This window comes from Somniosus microcephalus, chromosome 3 (genome assembly GCF_052327205.1).
Source record: "Somniosus microcephalus isolate GS21.2 chromosome 3, FLI_Smic_1.0, whole genome shotgun sequence".
Taxonomy (NCBI): Eukaryota; Metazoa; Chordata; class Chondrichthyes; order Squaliformes; family Somniosidae; genus Somniosus; species Somniosus microcephalus.
The window spans coordinates 40,769,294-40,794,412 of record NC_140989.1 but is presented as its reverse complement, the minus strand read 5'-3'; the positions used below and the strand labels follow the sequence as shown (position 1 = coordinate 40,794,412).

Here is a 25,119-nt window from a genome sequence, read left to right as displayed (position 1 = left end):
TGCGCTGGTGCTGGGTGCGCTTACTTCTGCTGACGCTGTGCCCTCTGAGGTTGGAGCTTCCTCTGAGGAGTCTGGCTGCACAGCCTCTTCCTCCTCCACAGTGGGGACGGGGGCTCTGGATGGTCCTGTGGGGGAGTAGAGGAAGGAGTTAGAGATGTGATGCCAAGGTTACATGCACATTCGAGTTGACATCTGCTGACACTTGCATCCATGCAGCCTTGGTCTCAGTGGGAGGCCTCTTCCTGCCTGACCTAGGGAAGAGGACCTCCCTGTGGGCCCTAACCCCATCCAATAATGCCTGCAGTGAAGCTTCGTCGAATTTGGAGGCAGCTCGGGGTCTGGCACTGGCCACAGCTGCTGCAGGCTCCTCTGCCATCCTGTATGGTTCGTCTGGAAGCCAACAGAGGAAGTACTGCTTGCTGTGGACCTTGAAAGCACCACGAATGATGACATCATACTGTGGGGCTTTCTGACTAGAAATGGACAATTAGCAAGGCTGTCCACACGCTGGAAATTAATTGGCCACTTGAGGGAAAATTGCGTGCAGCTGGCTGACATTTTTTTGTGTGTCAAAACCCCACATTCGGGGAATCTGACCATTTCCCCCACAATCCACAAAATCGGGCCCATCCTCTCAGCATCTACCATGTCAAGCCCCCTCAGAATCTTATACGTTTCAATAAGATCACCTCTCATTCTTCTAAACTCCAATGAGTATAGGCCCAACCTGCTCAACCTTTCCTCATAAGACAACCCCTTCATCCCATGAATCAACCTAGCGAACCTTCTCTGAACTGCCTCCAATGCAAGTATATCCACCCTTAAATAAGGAGAGTAAAACTGTACACAGTACTCTAGGTGTGGTCTCTCCAACGCCCTGTACAGTTGTAGCAAGACTTCCCTACTTTTATACTCCATCCCCCTTGCAATAAAGGCCAACATTCCATTTGCCTTCCCAATTACTTGCTGTACCTGCATGCTAACTTTTTGTGTTTCATGTACGAGGACACCCAGATCCCTCTGTACCGCAGCATTCTGTAGTCTCTCTCCATTTAAATAATATTTTGCTTTTCTATTCTTCCTACCAAAGTGGATAACCTCACATTTTCCCACATTATACTCCATCTGGTATATTTTTGCCCACTCACTTAACCTATCTGTATCCCTTTGCAGACTCTGGCCTAGAAATTCGGTAGGCTTAGCGCCGCTTTTGAGGCGCTAGAGGGCCTAGCGCCGGAGTTATGGCCAGTTTGGAAATTGAGTGGGTCCCTAAATCGGCGTTAGGCCGTTAGCGCTGCGCCGGCACCGATGACGTCATTGGTGTGCGCAGCGTCCCGGTTGCCATGGTAACCCGCCCGAACTCCGAAATTGACTTGCGGCCGCCTCGCCCGTGGCAGCCGCAAGCAACGTTCTGGCAGAGGTGCCTTACTGGACTTTGCGCCGGCGCATTAAAGGCCCCGCGGCGGCCGGCCGCTTTCCCGCCGGCCGCCTGGCCGCAGCTCCCTCCCCGGACTTCTCCCCCCCCCCCCGGGACAGATGCAAGCCCAGCACTTGTCCGAGGTGCCGGGCTCATTTTTACAATGATTTTCGCGGGCCGCGGCCGGGTGCAGGCAGCTCCTCCTTAAGGGAAGGAGGAGGCCTGCACTTCCCGAACCTGCCGCACCGCAGCGGGCGCCGCAGCGCCGGAATAGCGCCGCAATTCAGCGCGTAGCGCCAGTTTTCAGGCGCAAACAGCTTTCAGCAGTGCCGGCAGCCGTTTGGGCGCAGAACTAGTGAATTTTTGGCCCGCCCAGCGCGACTTAGCTCCGGCACTAACTTCCGGCGCTAAAGCCGTCGCTGCGCCAAAACCCAATTTCTAGGCCTCTGTGTCCTCCTCACAACTTGCTTTCCCACCTATCTTTGTATCGTCAGCAAATTTGGCTACAGTACACTCAGTCCCTTCATCCAAGTCATTAATATAGATTGTAAATAGTTGAGGCCCCAGCACTGATCCTTGTGGCACTCCACTAGTTACAGATTGCCAACCTGAAAATGACCCATTTATCCCAACTCTCTGTTTTCTGTTAGTTAGCTAATCCTCTATACATGCTTAGATACTACACCCAACACCGTGAGCTCTTATCTTGTGCAGTAACCTTTTATGTGGCATCTTATCGAATGCCTTTTGGAAATCCAAATACACTACATCTACTGGTTTCCCTTTATCCACCCTGCTCGCTACATCCTCAAAGAACTCTAATAAATTTGTCAAACACGATTTCCCTTTCATAAAACCATGTTGCCTCTGCTTGATTGTATTATGATTCTCTAAATGTCCTGCATCCTACATCCTTAATAATGGATTCCAGCATTTTCCCAATGACAGATGTTAGGCTAACTGGCCTATCGTTTCCTGCTTTCTGTCTCCCTCCTTTCTTGAATAGGGGCGTTACATTTGCGGTTTTCCAATCCGCTGGGACCTTTCCAGAGTCTAGGGAATTTTGCAAGAGTACAACCAATGCAGAGAGGCAGCAAAATTAAGCAAATACTGCATCTGCCTTCACGGTAGAAGACATAAAAACATTCCAGAAATAATGGGGAACCAAAGGGTCTAGAGAGAATGAGGAACTTAAAGAAATCAGTATATGTAAAGACATAGTACTGGAGAAATGAATGGGACTAAGTAGCAACAACTCCCCTGGACCTGACGACTTGCATCCTAGGATTTTAAAAGAGGTAGCTGCAGAGATAGTGGATGCACTGGAATTAATCTTCCAGAATTCCCTAGATTCTAGAACAGTCCCCAAGGATTGGAAGGTAGCAACCATAACCCCGCTATTTAAGAAAGGAGGAAGAGAAAAGAACGAGGATCTATAGGCCAGTTAGCCTGACATCAGTAGTAGGCAAAATGCTAGAATCTATTATTAGGGACGTGGTAACAGGGCACTTAGAAAATCGTAATATGATTTATGAAAGGGAAATAGTGTTTGACAAATCTGCTGAAGATGTAACTGGTAGGATGGATAAGGGGGAACCAGTGGATGTAGTGTATTTGGATTTTCAAAAAGCATTTGATAAGGTGCCACACAAGAGGTTATTACACAAAATTAGGACTCATGGGATTGGGGGTAATATATTAGCATGAATTGAGGATTGGTTAATGGACAGAAAACAAAGAGCAGTGTGTCATTTTCAGGTTGGCAAACTGTAACTAGCGGGCTACCGCAAGGATCAGTGCTTGGGCCTCAGCTATTTACAATCTATATTAATGACTTAAATAAAGGGACTGAGTGTAACGTATCCAAGTTTACTGATGATACAAAGTTACGTGGGTAAGTAAGCTGTGAGGAGGACATGAAGAGGCTGCAGAGAGATATGGACAGGTTGACTGAGTGGGCAAGAGCATGGCAAATGGAATACAATGTGGGGAAGTGTGAAATTATCCACTTTGATAGGAAAAACAAAAAAGCAGAATATTTTTTGAATGGTGAGAGACTGGGAAATGTTTGCACTCAGAGGGACCTGGGTGTCCTTGTGCATGAATCACAGAAAGTTAACATGCAGGTACAGTAAGCAATTAGGAAAGCAAATGGTATGATAGCTTTTGTTACAAAGAGATTAGAGTACAAGAGTAAAGAAGTCTTGCTACAATTATACAGGGCATTGGTGAGGCCACACCTGGAGTACTGTGTACAGTTCTGGTCTCCTTACCTAAGGAAAGACATACTTGCCTTAGAGAGGGAGTGCAGCAAAGGTTCACTAGACTGGTTCCTGGGTTGAGGGGATTGTCCTATGAGGAGAGATTGAGTAGACTAGGCCTATATTCCCTAGAGTTTAGAAGAATGAGAAGTGATCTAATTGAAACATAAAATTCTTAATGGGCTTGACAGGGTCAATGCTGAGAAAATGTTTCCTGTGGCTGGGGAATCTAGAACACGGGGTCACAGTCTCCGAATAAGGGGTCGATTTAGGACTGAGATGAGGAGAAATTTCTTCACTCAGAGGGTTGTGAATCTTTGGAATTCTCTACCCCAGAGAGCTGTGGATGCTCAGTCGTTGAGTATATTCAAGACAGGCCAATACATTTTTTGAAACGAAAGGGTATGGGAATAGTGCGGGAAGGTGGAGTTGAGGTAGAAGATCAGCCATGATCTTGTTGAATGGCAGAGCAGGCTCGAAGGGCCAAATAGCTGACTCCAGCTCCTATTTTTTATGTTCTTTTCAAAAAGCCATTTGTCAGTTTCTCCATTTTAAAGTGTCGCTGAAGGATTGATTACATTCTTTACTCAACTGCAGATTGTATCCTGCAGAAACAAACATTTATCTGTTATTTTTAAAATCCTAATGCGCAACATCTTATCCTTATAAATATTCAGCTTGCTGATGGTTATTTGGGCAACTATCGCAGTGAAGAAGGGTCCCACCCACATCTATTTCTCTTTCAGATGGTCACTCACCTGCTTTGTATTTTCTGTTTTTGTTCCACATTTCCAGCAATTGTGGTTTTTCTTACCTCTTATCACTGAAGTGATGTTTGTCTGTTACCTACTTTAATTGATTGGAGGGAGGAGATAGTGATAGGAATGATTTTATTTACCCTATGACGTAATAAAGACTCACTATGCACTTGGTTGTACATAAAGTAAGGCTTTAATCGACTTGTAACAAAACATGGAGGTCTAGTTAGTAGTCACTAGCTTCCTGTTTCCAGATTGTCTCTGCCCAAGTTGGGCCCACGCCCGAGTATTTATACTCCTCGGACGGCGCCCTCAGCTGGCCGTTCAGTAGTACTTCCTGAGTTACTTCTTGTAGAAGTTGCGATTTATGACACCCTACTTCATTGTCTGATCATTGTTTTCTTTATTTTGCAGAACCTTTAATCATCTCTGTAATATCCCTGGCCTCGTCACAATTCTCCAAGAGATTGATGCTCAGTATAAAGTTTCTCCTCTGCTCCACTGTTTTCTCCCCAATCTTGTCCATTCCATTATCACAGGTACTGTTCTGATTTTCTTTTTAATCAACTCACTCTTGCACGCATGCACATCCTTTTCTGCCTGCACCCACGATATTAATACACTGAAGTAAATGCATTTAGTAAATCAATTGAACTTCTTTTTGTGGCACTGTCTGCCAATTTTAACAAGTTTACCTTTGATTTAAAAGAATGGAAGACTTTATGAAGCATCTTATCATGACTCTCAAACGTCTCAAAGCCTTTCACGTTCTATGAGTAGCTTCGAAGTGCAGTGGTCATTTTGCAGGCAAATGTGATGGTCATTTTGTGCACAGCAAGTTCCCGCAACCAGAAATGAGATGAATTGGCCAGTTAATGTGTATTTTGGGGTGTTGCTTAAGGGAGGAATGTTGCCCAGGACGCTGGGAGAACTCTCTGACCCTCTTCAACTATCGTCACAGGAATAATATGCACCGGAATAGGCAAACAGAGCCTCCATTTAATATCTCATCTGAAGGACAGTACCTCTGACCATGCAGCAGTCTCTCAGTACTGCAGTGGAATGTCAGCTTAAGTTACGTGCTCGAATCCTGGAGTGCGGCTTGAACCCACAACCTTCTGACTTAGCTGTGAAAACGCTACTAATTAAGCTGAGCTGATACTACAATTGTCACTTTATTTTGCTTTCCAAGATTAGTTCTTCTAGAATCTCAGTTCTTTACGAAGACAAAAAGTAACAATCAAATCACTTCTGTTTCAAAAAGTCTTCCTTTGCAGTGGAAGAAATTGAGAAATTGTACAACTAAGGGTTATTATAAATGTTGTAGTTTGTATTTCTGATATAATGCATAAAATGGTGTGCTTTTCTGCTTAACCAATTCACAACAGTTAATTCTCAGAAGCTGTGTACCTGGTTCACTGGCTGCTGCAGTGCATATGCTTAGCAATGGCTAACTGACTGAAGATATGCCAACCCATGCCTTCGTTACCTGGATGCCCTCCAGAATTCAGGGCTTTTTTTGTCTCTTTTTTTTCAGCTTGTCCAAAAGACATAAACTCCTCTTTGGGGTTTGGTTCCACAAGTGGCGCTCACCTCCGGCATCTCTTCCAAGCAGCCATTATTCATGCTTTTGACAGCGCATCAAACCAGCCCAACCTTGTCCTGATCCAGTGTCAGTGGATGTAGTTCCTGCCGGGATGCTGAGCAGTGATTGGGAGCCAGAACCCTCTGTGATCTTTTTCCTGACCCAGGAGAGCAGTCACTGCTCTTCCTGAGAACAACTAATTAAGCGTGTGCTGGGTTTGAACCTGGAATCTTGCGCTTCTGCGTGGCTCAGCTTCTGGCAAAATCAAATGACAGGATCTACTGTAGATCCTAACGTTCTAATGTTAATACATGATAATTACAAAACTCAAAACAGGCTACTTATAATAATGTTCTTTCTTAATAATTGAAAGATTGTTTTGTTCTTGCTTCCAGAAGACCAAGAACTCAGTGCTGAATTTGACCCTAAACCAAATCTAGGCTGCTGGACTTCAGAAAGATTGGTCATAAGCTGTGAAAATAATTGTTTTAAATTTCAAAGCAAGCATAAGATTTTTACTTGGTTTCTTTCCAAGCATTCTTTTTAAAACTCCTTTGCTTCTCCCGAAGTCAGCCACTCATACGGTTCCATGGATGGTTTTAATCCTCCAATACCTCAATCAAGAGGTCATTCTTCATATGTAAGCCCAGACAACGAGCGTCAGCAGGTTGTTCCACCATGGGTGACATCACAACTGAGTCTAGTCAGGCCTCACTTGGCATCCACACACGTACACTTCCCAGCTGCAGCTAATGGTTAGTGGTAAGAATCCTGGATGACAATCTCCATTTCTAGCCTGGGGAGGCTGAGGTCTGTTTTTTCAACGCCCACTACCCTGGCAAAGATCATTTAAATTAAACCAGGGTCTGTATGGCTTGGTACCATACTGGGCGGTGCATGAAGCAAACAAGAAGGACAGCCTACATTATTTCTAAATAATTTGGGGGGAGGGGCTTTTGTGCGCATCAAGCCGAGGGATGCCATTTTTTTGCTCCCAGGTCAGGTATGCTCAGGTAAGATGCGATGAAGCTTTCTGCTCTGCTGCAACAGTGCGCCTTAACTTCAGTTTGTGAAGAACACCCCTGGTGCTGCCATCATCGTGATATTTCTGTTATCCACATTAGCTATCCTGTGACCTATCCAAGTGAAACTATTTCTACTGAATTTGTGAAGCTTTTCACTATGCACGAGTAGGTACTAAGAGCTGGATAAAGAATGTCAAATTCAAATTTCATTTAATACTCTTGCAAACTGGGCTGAATTAGATTCCTGGTGCACGAGGTGAAAGGGCAGTGTGCTTAATCCATTTTACCACTTAACGTTTTATCGGCTCCGTTTTCCTGTGTAACAGTGACTGATGTAAATTGTTGTGCGACTCATCTGTATTCTTTTATCTGCCCAGCTGAAATAGCCGAAGAGCCGGAAGGAAGCTCTGGTTGCCAAACCCACATCCAACTGCTGGAAGCCATACTTCAGAATATTAAACTGGAGACCAACTTGGACCAAACTCTAGCCAAGTAAACATCATTTGCAGTGTGCTTCTATATCTTTATAATGGCCTTTCTCGTCACTGCCATTTACATCGAGACCGTGGTCAATTTTATCCTTCCTCAGTGATCAAGTGTTTCACTTCTTTCTAATTGGTTGTTTTATACTTGTTTTATACTTTCTTGTTCATCAGTCATATTACCCAAAAGCTTTACCTTCATTTTTGTTCCTCTCAAAAATTGCCTGAGCTCCAGCCGCTATTACAGTTCCCCACTTGTCTCACTATACCCAGAAAAACATTCATGCATTCAACAATTCAGAAAAGAAAACTCATAAACTCGCACATCCAGCTAATCACTCCCAACATTATCTGCTGCTCCCGCTGACTGCTCGTGCATGGCCTAGCACACCACTGCTGGCTTTGGAAACCCTCTTGTCCCCTGCACGCCAAGCATCCCACACTCCATGCCCCAGTGTCACTTCCCACTCCAACGTTGTCCCTTGCACTTCAGCATTTGCTCACTTTCCTCCATTGCACCCTGATGCACTATGCCACTCATTCCTGTCACTCTGTTAAAAACAGCACTGAACATATTGATGGCTTTAATACTTTTTTAAATCCGGAGATCAACATTTATGCTCTGTGAGTTGCACATAATTCAAAAACAGGCAGGTTGTTAAATACAAAGACAAAACTAATTTTGCCCAAATAAAGGTATTTTAAAACCATAAAGGAAATCATAAAAGGAGGATAATTATACTTTGTATAAATGTAAACTGAAGATTTCAAGCCAAATTATAGAGGAAAATGTTTTAAAAAGATATGGAAAATTAATTAGGGGATTCATGGATTATTCCGTTTAATATTTTTTTAAAATTTGCGTAGCGTGATGGCAGATCAGCTAGTTCAGAATAAAACGAACACTCTTGTCCTGAGTTAGTAAGTGATAGAGTACCTGTGTGAAAATCTTTAGAGCAGGTTTCCCATTTGATAAATGTACTCAATAACGTGTTACTGCTGCTGTTAATCACACATCACCTTCTGTAAGGACCTGCAGCCAGTAATCTTTTGGTAGGATTTATCTTGATAAATATCTGGCTGTAGTTCAATAGAGATTTACTGCTACGGTTTGCTTATCTTTATTGTTGAATCAGGTCGTGCTACATCGGAATTGTTTTCCCTGTATTCCAGAATGCTTCTTGAAGAGTACATTTCCCATTGGACAAAGAATATCAACCCCGACAGTCTCTCTGCTTTAAATCAGAAAATTATGCCCTTGGTCAGACTTCTGGAAACAAAGTAAGCTTAGTGTGTGTGTGTGTGGTGTGTGTGTATTAATTTACCTGCCTTTAAAGAATTCCTGCTTTGAATGTGGCATGGTGGCAGAGCCTGTTGGAGCACAGGCCCATAATGAGTTTCTGCTCTCTGGCGTATTGCTTCAGGAAGACGCAGAGTTGAGTCCAGATGCTTTACCCAATTTGGAGGGGACGTAAAGTGGGGACAGGGTCAGAAACGAGATGGAGGGTCACCTCTTAGTCATCCTGTAGTTGCAATGGTGTCTGGCAGCTGCTTGCCCCACTACATAGATCAAGTAAATGGGATGAAAAGATAAATTGAAAAAACAAAGGGATTACATCCTCAAAAACAAAAGTTTTTTTTTTGAGTTTTGAGGCTACTGCATTTGTGAGAGATATTAAATTTGTTCACCTAAAAACAAATGTAATGGGGGGAAAATTGGGTAAAGTCCATTTTGGGGCATGAACCTCACCGGGGCGCTGCTGGAAGCGTTCCTCCTCCTTCTTGGAGCACTACTACTCAATGTCGCAGCGCTACGTGCAAAGGCACCACGCGTGGTGGCACGTAGCACTGTGTCATTGCAGGCCTCCTTCCCTGATTAAAGGGGAGTGGGGTGCCATGGAAACAGCCCAGCACTCCAGAGGAGTGCCGGGCTGAACGATCACAGCCGGCACCCCACATGCAAAGGTACTGGCAGTCGGCCAAAATAAAAATGGCCGCCCGACACCTGCCCTTTAAATTGCGCCGCCGCTGCAAAACCGTCCCCTGATCCTGTCGCACATATTGCCCGGCGATAGGTATGGGGGCGCATGGGAAGTTTGCGCCCAAACGAGAGGTGCAAAGCAACCCAATTTCTAGCCCAATCTTTTAATGCCATTGTGTTGAATTCTTTGTGAAAGTGCAATTTTGCCAATGTATACAGTTGCCTTTCTTTTGTTGCTCCTTATTAAAGACGTTCCTTTCTATGTCTCTGAAGGTATCCTAATGCTTATGATTTAGCCTTGGAAGGACATCTGAAAAAGATTACAAGCCAGAGAGAGCAAGATGTCTTTCACCAGTTTATTTCTCTGACTTTGAGCAGTGCCAAACATCAGGTAAAATGGACTTTAATACTCAGGGGTTCAGCAAGGATTGTTAAGGAAAAAAACAATGTGCATTAAATGTCATTGTTGGACTGTCTGTTGCATAATTTAAAGATAAAACTGGGGGGTCATAATTTTTCTTAAAAAGTGCCTTTCCTGCACAGATAATTTTCATTAAAGTTATATGGTGCACCAAATACCATTTTATGTACTGCTGTTTTCAAAATTAAAACCATTGCATTCAAATGAAATGATGACTGTCTTGGGTCCCACCTCTGCATCATAGAAACTATAACACAATCTGTTTTTTTAAAGAAGAAAAGCTTGACGCTAATGCAGTGGTGCATTGTATAACACTGTTGTCATTATAAAACGCCGTATTCTTTAATGTACCATAAGCAATACTACGGGCGATCTACTGATATAACTTACTAAAATATTGCAGTTGAAAGACACCGTGGATTTAAACAGTTATTTTGTCTCTTGGACATGGGTTCCAATCCATGTCAGACCAATAGAAATATTTCTTAGCCATCTATTTCTCTCGCTCTCACTATTACTGTCTGTCATCCACACAGGGTACACTATGGAACCATGTCCCAGGAAACAGTCAATGCCTTAAGGAGAAGAGTGGAGAAAATTAAAAGGAACCGTTTGTTAATTCCTAACTGAATTAAATTTTTATTTTAGTTGTTGGCAGATTCTGACACATCACTGTTGCTGAGTCTGAATCACCCACAGCCTGTGATCCGAATATCTGCTCTCGAGCACTTGAAGAAAATCATTAAAACCAGACAGGTAGTGCAGAGTTTAATTATCAATTGATTTGAATAGATTTTTTTTTAATTGCTTAATTCATCTTAAACCTGGAAGATTTTATTTGGCATGAAAGCTATGCAAAGTAACTCTCATTATTCAAATGAATGCCACGAGATCGTGAAATTCTTTTAATGTTGGGGATTTACAATGTAATTAAATATACAAGACATTACTCAGAAATTGTAACTATCTGAAGTGACTGTTAGTTACTTGTTAGTTAAGATAGCAAGTTCTAAGTGACTGGTGATTATTTATGGGCTGAGTCCAGACCTGTTGCAGTGGCCCATGAAATGCCTCAGCAGTCTTGAAGAGTGAATTGAGCCACGAGAGACATTATGAGTGAAGTGAGGCCTTCCTGGAAAATAACTGCTACTTGCAGTCACAGATCATTACCATAGAATTCCCTAGGCAAAAGAATATGGCCTAGAAATTCGGTATGGCCCCGCCAGGTCTTTTGCGCCCGAAATTTTGCGCTCGCCAGGATTCCCGTAGCGCCCGCCTAAAATTCAGTTGCGACGGGCCAAGACGGCGGCGGGCGCTATTGCAGGGCTTGGCCGCCTCGGTAGGGGCGATGAATGTCACTTTCAGGCGTCCAGCTCCCGCTGCGGCACCCGATGCGGTGCGGCAGGCTGGGGTACTGCAGGCCTCCTCCTTCTCTTAAGGAGGAGCTGCCTGCAGCCGTCAGATCGCCGGTGGATTCCCCCGGCAAATGAGCCTGGCACCACGGGGAAGTGCCGGGCTCGCAGGACTCAGACATCAATGCCGCGGGGGGGTGGTGCAGGAGTCCGGGGAGGGGGGTGCGGGCAGGCGGCCGCCGGGAAAGCGGCCGGCCGCCGCTCCACCTTTATGCGCCGGCCTTTCGGAGCTGCAAGACCCCGTTTCACAAACGCTGTTTGCGGCTGCCACGGGCGAGGCGGCCGCAACTGAATTTGGCCATCGGGCCGGAATAGCATTGCAACCGGGGCGCTGCGCACACCGATGACGTCATCGGTGCCGGCGCGGCGCTACCGACTAACGCCGATGTTAGGGTCCATCTGAATTTCGGGTGATAAAAAACTTCAGGCGCAAACCACTTTATAGCCAATAAGTGGGCGCAAACGCAACTGAATTTCTAGGCCTATATGTTTAAATGTGACCTAACTGCTTAAATTGAATAGTTCAATTTCTTTTTTTTTTTTTAAAGACATCTTAAATCATACAGCTTTAATCATTGAAAATTAATCTCCCAAAATCCTGCAGCACTTTTCATGCTGTGCTTTCGTGACTCGCCCAAGAGGTGAAACTTAGTGAAATTCTATTGCAAATTTGTTTAAAAATTTTGGTTGTAACCTAATGTTGGATTTTATAATCGGTCATAGCATTTTAGGGCGGTGGCATCAATAGTGGTACACGGTTGTTCAGTTATTTTAGGGTAGTGATACACAGTACCATGGGCATTGTAATACTAATGGGAGAATTGGAAGGTACTGGCCATTTGGTCACAAAACTCTGCATGAATTGTAGTTTATTTATAAACTACTTTTGTTTCAAAGGAGGGATGTGATGATCTTTTCCTGAAGGAAGCTATTTTGGAACGGTTGAAAGATGACAGTCTAGAGGTAGTTCTGGTTGCTCTGCAAGCTCTGGAGGTGAGTTGAGTTTGCTTTTATTTAAAAAAAAAGATAATGCCAATGTCGCCTATTACTTTAAAACACAGAAGTGAGTAGAGCACACGGGGCATCTATGGGCTTCGTCTTGTAAGTCACGCGGGGTTTGTAATCTTGCTTGGGTTGTCTGGGGAGTTGTCATGATGCCATTTTACTTCTGCCTTGTATTATAACTCCAGAGAACCTGTGGTGAACTACTGCTTTGCATTAGTGGGAGCTAAAGCCTCATCTCGTTTTGAGTGAAGTGCTATTTTATTGTAGGCAGATGTTATACTTCGGGGGTGCTTGGTGTTGTTTTTGGATTATTTCTCACTTAATGTGAATTTAACCTGCAGAAGAGATTTCATTGTATCTCAAACTTGAATGAGAATCACTAAATAAGTCAGTTGTATTTAACATTTTTCTTGTGTGTCTATCTCTATAAAGAACTCGTGTTTCACAACATCCGCATTCCTCAAAGCACTTTACAACCAACAGATTATCTAACAAATATCTTGCATCTAGTGTACGCCTGCCATACTGCAGGCGTCACAGTTCAAAGTGTTGCCCTTTGTTAGAGATGCAAAATAATCTTTTGACCCCATAGTCTAAAATTTGCAAGCGGCTACAGTTTGCCTTTTTAGACCACTTCCCTTAGGGAGGAGTCCTTGGGCAGTGGCCTTAAAGGGAGAGACACTTTATTCGTAGCAGCTCAACATCATAACCATGCTCCAGACTACAGGCCATCCACCAGCAATGCTGCGGGAGACCTGCTGGTATGATTAAAAGTTGATGAGCATTGATCCACAATGGCAGCTATAGTCAGATGCTGGCCAGTGTATCTTATGGTGGAGCTCGGCTAAATATTACTGCAAAATTTTCAACTTCATTCTGTTCCTTTTGTAGGCCTTCTCTGGATGCCTTGGTCAAGAAGAGACAGTTTCTTGTCTTTTGTCGCTGTTTCAACGAGTGGACCTTTCTGAGAATGAGCATTGGTGGGTGTAATTTTAAGGACAGGACTGCACTGTATAATTAACATGTAGATAATTAAAATATTAAAAAGCAGAGTTATGACAGATTTTGGTAAGCATTCTATCCTCACCACCCCCACACACCACCAACCCCCCCCCCCCCCCCCCCAGCCTTCTCTCTCTCCTGAAGGTGGTGTCTTCTGAATGAGTACATTTCTACAGGTACTGGCTACCATCAAGTACATCGTCCAAGTGGCCATTCTCGTATGCCGGCTTGGACCGAGGACATCCGAGCCATGCCTGATCCCGTCCTCACCACTGGTGCATACTTTTCAGCACAAGTCACAATACATCGATCAGGGGGGCTGAAACACCAGCCGTATCCCATCCTCCCACACAACTGGCTCAGGCCAACAATAACGCGTCTACTGCCGCACTAGCTGACACAGCCAGTGATCAAAATAAGGCTTTTATAATCTGTATTTGTTAATGCGATGTGTTGTGATTGTTCAGAGTTAGCATAATAAACTTGTGTCAGAGCTGCAAAATGACTGGAAATTGTTAAATTTGGGGGCAGAAGTAGTCACGCCCCTTCACCTGGGCACCAAATACAGTATTTGGTGCAGTGGATGAACAGAATAATAATTTCACAAAGAATTGTATGTTGTACAATAACACTACTCACTGGAAGAAGAAAACATTGCATCAAAAACTGTTGTTTGCTATGACAAGATGGGGAGTGAAGACACTGCTTCATTGTAATTCTTTACACTGAGTGTAAATATATTACTGTGTGTATGTACTAGTTATAATAAATATAATACATACATATTGCTGTGTGGCTCTTCCACATTTGTGTGCATTTGGTTTTCTTAAATATTTGCAGTATGTCACATTTTCTGTTATGTAATTGCTCCTAGGCGTGTCGTTCTTGAAGAGGCAATGACATTTTTAAGCATAGGAGGATTGTATAATGGGAATGAAGCGCTGACTAATCGGATATGGATGGAACTATTGCCCTACTTGGTCCTGACCAACCGAGCCAAAGCATCAGCTGAGCAGAAAATAACAATCTTTATTGCTAATTCAGGTCTCTGCTCCATGACTCCACTGCTCCATGGCTGGCCAGCAGGTAAAAGGTCTTTCCTTATGGTAATGTTGCTTGCCTCAAGCAGTTAATAACTGTGTCTTCAGTTTGGTGTACATTTTGAAAATATGAAATAATCTTCTCTAAAATTTTGTACGTATATATGTTTTGATCTGCGATGGGGTAAGATTGGGAACGCAAGCATTTGGACTCCGTCCCATTATTCAATAGACAGAATGCCAGTGCTGTTGAGCCATTAATTTTTTATATGACTTCTGAAATACTGAGGAAAAGAATTGGTGAAGCTGTGAATATTGATCATTGTCAGGTGTACTTGTTACATGGCTGTTGACAGCTCTTGATGGGATCTGGCCTCATTCATGGGCTCACCAACTCTCCTGCAATTAGTAGGAGTCTTGCGCAGGAGATCTGCCATCTCCCGTCTGCACTATGCCATTTAATCCAGGCTCCCTTGTGTTCTCTTGCTTTCTGTTGTTTGAGCAACATGGAGACAAAATAGGCGTGAAAGATCCCAATTAAAACTATAGAGACTTACTAGATTTAATTGGGGCTTTCACCAATGCTGTGGATTCTGAGTTAGCTCCATAGCATTCTTTAGCAAGGGAAAATAAAATATGTTAGAAGGACTTGCAATAAGCTGAAAATTTTATAAAATTAAAAGTAGAGGGGGGGGGGAAATGGACTGAAGAGAGAGAAAAGTAAACAAGACAGCGTAAACTAAAAAGGATGAGAAAAAAGTATGGTAATGTGGAAGAAATGGGTGGGGGAACCACTGAGACAAAAATATTCGTGTTCCCTTTACTGCACTGCACTGAAGCAGCAATGGCACTGTTTCACATAAGTGCAAAGGGATGTTATGTGTTCCCTGCCTGCTCACGTGAGCTTTGGAAGGCAGAGATCCATGCACATACTCTAACACCGCATGTATGTACTCTAACATACACAATGAGTGTTGCTGATCGCCCTTCAAACGACCAGTGATTTTTAATCCAAAATTATTGACGATGCACCATTATTTTCAGTTTTAATATTTTTTGGCACAACTTTGTTCAAAATATTTTTCTTTTAGAAGAAAGTGACAAATGTCTTATTTCTTTGATGTTTTGATATATTGTCAGCATAGTCCTTCTCCACGAGGCCACTCCAGTGATATTGCTGACAACCAACCTAAACGTCACGCAGGAGCCACTCTGGAGCATTCCTTGCCCGTGGTATCACCTGTTGCGCGTTGCAGGGAGGCAGACCCTATTTGAGGGGTCGCCATGTGGCGATAAAACTTTAAAAAGTGAAAAAAAATTCTGTTGGCTGTTATTTTCCTTGCTGAAAGCAGGTCGGGGGTGGGGGGGGTTGCGGGGAGTTCTTTGAACAAAAGGTACTCCCTAGACTTCCTACATTGCAACAATGACTATACTTCATTCACTGAAGCGCTTTGGGACATCCTGAGATCATGAAAGGCACTATATAAATGCAAGTCATTTTTCCCCCCTTTTTTAATTACTGAGAATTTCTATTAGTCTGAGCAATTCAGTGGTCCGGTGCAATTAGTCCATCATTAGGGAGCACTGCACAGTTATAGAATGGATATCACACATTCATTTGGGGAGTGGTACAGGAGTGAGGGGTTAAGGGAGAAAAATAGCTGAAGTATGGGTGGAAAGATAACAATTTTATTAAATATATGTCCGGTTGAATTGCATTTGTTTTATGTGCGCTGTTAGAAATTTGAGACAACCTTGGATATCTTCTTGGATACAGTGTTGTCAGTTGCTTCCTTAAGCTGCTTGAGTTTTTATGGAAGTTGACTCGCACTGCCCTGTATCTACTTGTGCAATAACAGGACCCAGGAGTGCAACAGTGAAACTGCCTTATGATCCAAACCAGATTTCCATGTCTTACTCATGTGAACTACTTCAATCTCTCCGAAGGTGCACCAAGTTAATGCTGGGTGAGGTAAAGCTGGGTTGGAATTGTTAAATAGAATCTACAGAAGCAGAAACAGGCTATTCGGCCCAACTGGTATATGCGGGTGTCTATACCCCACCCGAGCTTCTTCCAACTCTGATTAACTCTTCCCACCCTGACCCTGTATCCCTCTGTTCACTTCTCCCTCATGTATGCATCAAGTCTCTCCTTAAATGCATCAGTGCTGTCTGCTTCGACCATTCCATGTGGCCACGTGTTCCATATTCTCACCACGCTTAAATTCTTTATTTGAACTGCTCGTGGCTATCTTATATTTATATCCCCTTGTTTTGGACTCGCCCACAGGTGGAAATAGCTTCTCCACATTTCCCCTCTAGCAAACTCATTCGTAATTTTAAAGGCCTCTATCATGGCTCTTCTTAGCCCTCTCTCTTTTACAGAGAAAAGAGCCCCAGCCTGCTTATCAATATGTGTAGGTACTTTTAGCCTTCTGCTGCTTGGCTGACTTCCTTCAAAGAGTGGTCAGCACCAAGGTGCTAGACATCTTCCTGACTGGCCAATTATTGCAAGCAAATTGACTATTGTTTGGAATCTGTGCAAAACAACTGCACATTCTGCATTTAAATAACTCTCATTTGCCTACGCGTCCGCCACTCGGCATGGAACTAATTCATTTTAGGCAGATTTTGCCTGGAGTGCACATTAAAAACCACATGTGTCCAGGCCCTTTTTTTTGTGGGGAAAAATGGCCAAAGAATCTTGAGCTGTGACGTGCACTTTAGTCAGAGGCCTAAGTATAAATGATTTGTTTGACCGCTCGGCTGGTCTTGGAATAAGCGGTGCAGAGATGAGGAAATATAGACGCCTCCGGAAATAAATGATTTTAAAGAGCGTTGTATGGTGTATTTGTATTTTTGTAGCTCTCGTAGAACACACTGCATATACTGGTTCTACACACAAGGAATTACTGATCTGCAAAATTCTTTCTACAGGAAACTTTGTGCTATCCGGCACCGACGGGACCGAGCTGTTGCCATCCCATCAAAACTGCCGGACAAACCAGCGCTAATGTTGAAACATACAGAGATTTTGAGCTCCGTATCTGGCAACAAACCCTGTTGCTTAGCAACAGCTTCTAAACAGTCGGCCGTACCTTGCAAGCGTCTCTGTAGCTTAGCAGCAGCTTCAGCGAGACCTTGCAGAGCCTGACTGGTGGGGGAAAAAAACAACGAAAAGAAAAAAAACCTAACGAAACGGCTCCTGATTTTTGCCGGTGGCTCGAGCATTCCGGACAGTTAACCTCCGGATAAACCAAAGTTTCCTGTACATTGTTGTTCAATTAAGAGTGAATTGTCCCCACTCCTTAGGTTATTACAAGTGCTGTGTTCTCTGCTTGAAGCTGGCTTTACAAATCTTGTTTCCTTTACAGTGCTCCAAAACATTATTGACAGCTGTAAAGCAAAAGAAGTTGTGGGTGAGGCAAATCAGAAACTGATCCAGCTTCTGGTGAATAACTTGTGTTTGATGGAGCCTCCTATTCGGGCTCAAACAGTAAGTGAAAAATTTTAAGAAAATTAAACTTGTGGTGCAGCATGTGAAGCATTATTGTTGAAACTGTAATTCTAAACAATTTTCCCCCCTCGCCTTCCTGGAGAATTTAAGGGAGAATTGGCATAAATATTTGAGTGAGTGAACCATTTTCAGGATTGGTCAGATGAACTACAAAGTCTTTCCCAGTCTTGTACTCTCCCATGTTTCCTTGGTGCCAGGTGCTCTTAACCAAGTGGCCATTGCTCATGTGTGCTTTGATAGGGAGTATCGGCAGCTTATAGCCAAGTCAGCAGGGACCAGGATCAAACCTGGAATCTTCCTGGTCTCTATGGCCTATCTGCTATTATGGAACCTTTGTCTGAAACAATTAATATTACACTTGTTAGTTCTATAGCGTTGCTCATGGAGAAACATTTTTTTTAAAGTCCACCCTCTCTGTAACTGATCCTCTGCTTTTTCTCATTTTTTGGCTTTATCTTCCAATTTTTTTCTCCTTATTTTTCCTTTTATATCTCTTGCTCTTTCTCATTGCCTCTAGCACTCTTTCTCACTGCCTCTCGCACACTTTCTCCATCTAGATCTCTTGTTCTCGCTCTTTCTTTCTCTATCTTTCTTGTCTTCTCTCTATCTTTCTTGTCTTCTCTATCTCTTTTTCTCTAAATCTACCACTCTGTATGCCTCTGACACACTTCCTCTTTCGACTTGTCTCTCCGTCTCCTTTGTCCTTACAACTCCAATGGAGATGTACAGCCAGATTCCGGGCTACAACAGTGGTCATACCAACGACTTAGCCTCTCCTTGATAGGACAGATGCAGCATGTATCATCTTGTTGAGTTAATGTTAATGTCCTGATCCCAAGATATTACCACAGCCCCCCAGGCCGTTTCTGATTTCTTATATAAGAACATAAGAAATAGGAGCAGGAGTAAGCCATACGGCCCCTCAAGCCTACTCCATCATTCAATAAGACCATGGCTGATCATCGACCTCAGCTCAGACACTGCAACACATTAGAGAGGGGAAGCATTACCTGGACACTAAGTTCCAGGAGGCAGTCACACCCACTAGAGTAATTACTTCCAATGTGGCCCAGGGACAGGAGGGTGTGACTATAAGCGAGGCAGGTATTGGGGTCCAGGAGGTAGTGATGGAGGAGCTTCAGCCCTTGGCCTTGTCCAACAGGTACAAGATTCTTGCTCCCTGTGTGGACGAGGGCAGGGACTGCAGGGAGGATGAGCAATCTGACCATAGCACTGTGGTACAGGGAGCCATTCAAGTGGGGGGAGTAAAAAGAAATGTTTCAGTGATAGGGGACAGTATAGTTCGGGGGATAGATATTATTCTCTGCAGCCGAGAGTCCCGAAGGCTGTGTTGCCTGCTCGGTGCCAGGGTTAAGGACATCTCCTCTGGGCTGGAGAGGAACTTGGAGTGGGAGGGGGAAGATCCAGTTGTCATGGTCCACGTAGGCACCAGTGACATAGGTAGGACAAAGAAAGAGGTTCTGTTGAGAGAGTATGAGCAGCTAGGGGCTAAATTAAGAAGCAGAACCACAAAGGTAATACTCCCTGGATTACTACCTGAGCCACGAGTGAATTTGCATAGAGTAAATAAGATCAAGAGAAATGAACGAGTGGCTCAAAGACTGGTGTGGGAGAAATGGGTTTCGATTTGTGGGGCACTGGCAGCAGTACTGGGATAAGAGGGAGCTGTTCCGTTTGGACGGGCTTCACTTGAACCATGCTGGGGCTAGAGTCCTGACGAATCGAATAACTAGAGCTGTAGAGAGGGCTTTAAACTAAATAGTGGGGTGGAGGGTCCAGGTGAGCGGGAATTTAAAAAGTCAATGAGAAATGAGAAACCAATAGAGCAGGATAGAGATGGGGGAAATAATAACTAGAGTGTGACAGGAAGGGACTGAATGTTTAAAAATAAGAGTGCAACAGAAAATGGGGCCAAAATAAGTAGAAATGGTAAAAAGACAAAGTTAAAATTTCTGTATCTGAATGCACGCAGCATTCGTAACAAGGTAGATGAGTTGATGGCACAAATAGATACGAATGGGTATGATCTGATCGCCATTACAGAGACGTGGTTGCAAGGTGACCAGGGCTGGGAACTGAATATTCCAGGGTATTTGACAATTCAGAAGGATAGACAGAAAGGAAAGGGAGGTGGGTGGCTTTGTTGGTAAAGGATGGGATCAGTGCAGTGGTGAGAAGTGATATTGGCTCAGAAGATCAAGATGTACAATCGGTTTGGGTGGAGATAAAGGAAAAAAAAGGGGGGAAAAGTCTCTGGTGGGCGTAGTCTACAGGCCCCCAAACAGCAGCAATTCTGTTGGACAGAGTATAAATCAACAAATAATGGAGGCCTGTAAAAAAGGTACGGTAATTTTAATCTCCATATTGATTGGACAAATCAAATTGGCCATGGTAACCTTGAGAAAGAGTTCATAGAGTGTATTCGGAATGGTTTCCTAGAACACTATGTAATGGAACCAACCAGGGAGCAGGCTATCTTGGATCTGGTACTGTGTAATGAGACAGAATTAATAAATGATCTCATAGTAAAGGAATCTCTAGGAAAGAGTGATCATAGCATGGTTGAATTTCAAATTCAGTTGGAGGGTGAGAAAGTTGTACCTCAAATCAGTGTCCTGATCTTAAACAAAGGCAATTACAATGGCATGAGGGCAGAACTGGCTAAAGTGGACTGGAAAAATAAATTAAAGGGTAAGACAGTTGAAATGCAGTGGTGGACATTTAAGGAGATATTTCATAACTCTCTCAAAAATATATTCTAGTGAGAAAGAAAGATTTTAAGAGAAGGGAGCACCATCCGTGGCTAACTAAGAAAGTAAAGGATGGTATCAAATTGAAAACTACGGCATACGATGTTGCCAAGATTGGTGGGAGGCTAGAGGAATGGGAAATTTTTAAAAACCAGCAAAGGATGACTAAACACATAATAAAGAGAGAGAAGATGAATTATGAGGGTAAACTGGCAAGTAATATTAAAACAGATAGTAAGAGCTTCTACAGGTATATAAAAAGGAAGAGAGTAGCTAAAGTAAACGTTAGTCCCTTCGAGGATGAGACTGGGGAATTAATAATGGGGAACGGGGAAATGGCAGAGACTCTGGAAAAAATATTTTGTATCTGTCTTCACAGTAGAAGACACTAACAACATCCCAATAATGGATAATCAAGGGGCCACAGGGAGGGGGGAACTAAATACAATCACTATCATTAAGGAAAAAGTACTTGGTAAAATAATGGAACTAAAAGACGACAAGTGCCCTGGACCAGATGGCCTGCATCCCAGGGTCTTAAAAGAAGTGGCTGCAGAGATAGTGGATGCATTGGTTGCAATATATTAAAATTCCCTGGACTCTGGAGAGGTCCCAGCGGATTGGAAAACTGCAAATGTAACACCCCCATTTAAGAAAGGAAGGAAACAGAAAGCAGGCAATTATAGACCAGTTAGCCTAACATCTGTCGTTGGGAAAATGCTGGAGTCCTTCATTAAGGAAGCAGTAGCAGGGCATTTGGAAAATCATAATGCAGCAAGCAGAGTCAGCATGGTTTTATGAAAGGGAAATCATGTTTAACAAATTTGCTGGAGTTCTTTGAGGATGTAACAAGCAGGGTGGACAAGGGTGAGCCAGTGGATGTGGTGTATTTGGATTTCCAGAAGGCATTCGATAAGGTGTCACATAAAAGGTTACTGCATAAGATAAGAGCTCACGGAATTGGGGGTAGCATGGATAGAGAATTGGCTAACTAACAGAGTGCAGAGAGTCGGGATAAATGGGTCATTTTCCGGTTGGCAAACGATAACTAGTGGGGTGCCACAGGGATCGGTGCTGGGGCCTCAACTATTTACAATCTACAGTAATGACTTGGATGAAGGGATCGAGTGTAATGTAGCCAAGTTTGCGGATGATACAAAGATGGGTGGGAAAGCAAGTTGTGCAGAGGACTCAAAGAATCTGCAAAGGGACATAGACAGGCTTAGTGAGTGGGCAAACATTAGGCAGATTGAGTATAATGTGGGAAAGTGCGAGGTTATCCACTTTAACAGGAAAAATAAAAAAGCAAATTATTATTTAAATGGAGAGAGATTACAAAATGCTACTGTACAGAGGGACCTGGGGTCCTTGTGCATGAAACACAAAAAGTTAGTATGCAGGTACAGCAAGTAATCAAAAAGGCAAATGGAATGTTGGCCTTTATTGCAAGGGGGTTGGAGTATAAAAGCAGGGAAGTCCTGCTACAACTGTACAGGGTATTGGTGAGACCACACCTTGAGTACTGCGTACAGTTTTGGTCTGCTTATTTAAGGAAGGATATACTTGCATTGGAGACAGTTCAGAGACGATTCACTAGGTTAATTCCAGAGATGAGGGGGTTGACTTATGAAGAAAGGTTGAGCAGACTGGGCCTATACTCATTGGAATTTAGAAGAATCAGAGGTGATCTTTTTGAAACATACAAGATACTGAGGGGGCACGACAAGGTAGGTACAAAGAGGATGTTTCCCCTCGTAGGGAAATTAGAGCTCGGTGGCATAGTTTCAGAATAAATGGTTGCCCTTTTAGAACTGAGATGAGGAATTCCTTCTCTGAGGGTCGTACATCTGTGGAACTCTCTGCCCCAGAGAGCTGTGGAGGCTGGGTCATTAAATACATTTAAGGTGGAGATAGACAGATTTTTGCAAGATAAGGGAGTGAAGGGTTATGGGGAGCGGGCAGGGAAGTGGCTTTGAGCCCAAGATCAGCCATGATCTTATTGAATGGTGGTGCAGGCTCGAGGGGCCAAGTGGCCTATTCCTGCTCCTATTTCTTATGTTCTTATGTTAACTCCACTTTCCCGCCCGATCTCCATATCCCTTGATTCCGCGAGAGTCCAATAATCTTATCCATCTCAGCCTTGAACATACTCAAAGACTCAGCATCCACAGCCCTCTGGGGCAGAGAATTGCAAAGATTCACAACCCTCTGAGTGAAGAAATTCCTCCTCATCTCGGTCTTAAATGGCCTACCCCTAGTTCTAGACACTCCAGCCATGGGAAACAACCTCTCAGCATCTACCCTGTCAAACCCCTTCAGAATCTTACATGTTTCAATCAGATCACCTCTCATTCTTCTAAACTCCAGAGAGTATAGGCCCATTCTACATAATCTCTCGTCATAGGACAGCCCTCTCATCCCAGGAATCAATCTAGTGAACCGTCGCTGCACCACCTCCAAGGCAAATATATCCTTCCTTAGATAAGGAGACCCAAACTATGCACAGTACTCCAGGTGTGGTCTCACCAGGCCCTGTACAATTGTAGCAAGACTTCCTTACTCTTATACTCCAACCCCCTTGCAATAAAGACCAATATGCCATTTGCCTTCCTTATTGCTTGCTGTACCTGCATGCTAGCTTTCTGTGTTTCTTGCAGGAGGGCACCCAAATCTCTCTCAATACCAATATTTAAAAGTTTCTCACCATTTAAAAAATATTCTGTTTTTCTATTCTTCCTACCAAAGCGAATAACCTCACATTTCCCTACATTATACTCCATCTGCCATCTTACTGCCCACTCACTTAGTCTATCTATATCCCTTTGCAGACTCTTTGGCCTAGATTTTCAGTGTGCCATGAGGCGGGCTTTTAGGCGTGCGGGGCGCTAAAATCCCGAATTCGGGGGTCCCGACACCATCCCGCCCAAATCCCGCCTCCACGTAAGTTTCAAAGGAGGCGGGTACCCGCCCCACACTGGGACCCGCCAACCCGAGGCAGGAAGGGATTAGTGCCTCACAGCGCCAGGGACCCGGGTTCGAATCCAGCCTCGGGCGACTGTCTGTGTGGAGTTTGCACATTCTCCCCGTGTTTGCGTGGGTTTTCTCCGGGTGCTCCGGTTTCCTCCCACAGTCCAAAGATGTGCGGGTTAGGTTGATTGGCTATGATAAATTGACCCTTAGTGTTAGGGAGATTAAATACGTGGGGTTACAGGGATAGGGTGGGATATGTGTTGGTGTAGGGGTTACGGGGATCGGGTGGGATATGTGTCGGTGCAGGCTCGATGGGCCGAAATGGCCTCTATCTGCACTGTGGGGTTTCTGTGATTTCTGTGAACTGCCTGTTAACAGGTAGTTAACAGGCAGTTTTTAGCCTAATCCCTATTTTGAGGGGTGTCGTGTGGGATTCCCGACGGCTCCAAACCACGCCAGGTTAGAGTAGGCGGGTCGTCGGGTTGAAGGACTTGGAGGGGTCGCGATGTCGGTGTTCAGGTGAGTGATGGGTGCATGAGTGCCAAAGTCATAGAGTCATAGAGTTTTACAGCACAGAAAGAGGCCCTTCGGCCCATCGTGTCTGCGCCGCCCATCCCTCCCTGTCCAGTCTAATCCCATTTTCCAGCATTTGGTCCATAGCCTTGTATGCAATGGCATTTCAAGTGCTCATCCAAATGCTTCTTGAATGTTGTGAGGGTTCCTGCCTCTACCACCCTTTCAGGCAGTGAGTTCCAGATTCCAACCACCCTCTGGGTGAAAAAGTTCCTCCTGTGTGTTTGGTGTGTCTAAAGTGTGTAAAGAAGTTTAAATTACCTGTACTTACCTTAACAGCCTTTCTTCTTCTAGGCATCGGGAGTCCATCACTCAGCCGGCACTGAAAGCAAAATGGCTGCGAATTGTCAAAAGTGACAGTCTTCAGCTTTCCGTGCCGGTGAGAGTTCTAACTGAGTCTGCGTAGAAGGACTCAGGTTAGAAGTCAGACTGTCAGTGTTTGACAGCTTCAAACAGCTGTGAAACACTGATATTTCATCTGTCAAGACCTCTTGACAGATTAAATTTCAGTCTGTGACGTCACCTGTTGCCGGGTGGCCCTTAATTGGCCTGCTGAGCCCACTGGGCGGGCTCAACAAGGTCAATCAAGGGAAAATCGCGTGGATTGGCCGGACGTCAATGGAGGCGGGACTAAAACCCGAAAGTTGTAGTCCCGCCTCCTTCCCGACTGCTGAATGAAAATCCAGCCCTTTGTGTTCTCCTCACAGCTTACTATCCCACCTAGCTTTGTATCGCCCGCAAACTTGGATACATTACACTCGGTCCCTTCATCTAGATCATTAATATAGATTGTAAATAGCTGAGGCCCCAACACTGATCCTTGCGGCACCCCACTAGTTACAGCTTGCCAACCTGAAAAAGACCTGTTTATCCCTACTCTCTGTTTTCTGTCCGTTAAC

The 25,119-nt window shown here is 44.1% G+C and overlaps 1 protein-coding gene across 4 annotated transcripts in view; it reads left to right on the top strand.

Annotated features, from left to right (window-relative positions):
- Nucleotides 1-25,119, top strand: part of heatr1 (HEAT repeat containing 1) — a 120,279-nt gene that overhangs the window by 26,252 nt on the left and 68,908 nt on the right. For all 4 annotated transcript variants that reach the window (XM_085980239.1, XM_085980243.1, XM_085980231.1 and 1 more), the window contains exons 8-16: nucleotides 4,851-4,975; nucleotides 7,424-7,538; nucleotides 8,702-8,809; nucleotides 9,783-9,900; nucleotides 10,579-10,686; nucleotides 12,240-12,335; nucleotides 13,239-13,327; nucleotides 14,224-14,435; nucleotides 17,764-17,885. In XM_085980239.1, coding sequence (XP_085836365.1) covers nucleotides 4,851-4,975; nucleotides 7,424-7,538; nucleotides 8,702-8,809; nucleotides 9,783-9,900; nucleotides 10,579-10,686; nucleotides 12,240-12,335; nucleotides 13,239-13,327; nucleotides 14,224-14,435; nucleotides 17,764-17,885 — 1,093 coding nt within the window. The remainder of the gene's footprint in view (nucleotides 1-4,850; nucleotides 4,976-7,423; nucleotides 7,539-8,701; nucleotides 8,810-9,782; nucleotides 9,901-10,578; nucleotides 10,687-12,239; nucleotides 12,336-13,238; nucleotides 13,328-14,223; nucleotides 14,436-17,763; nucleotides 17,886-25,119) is intronic.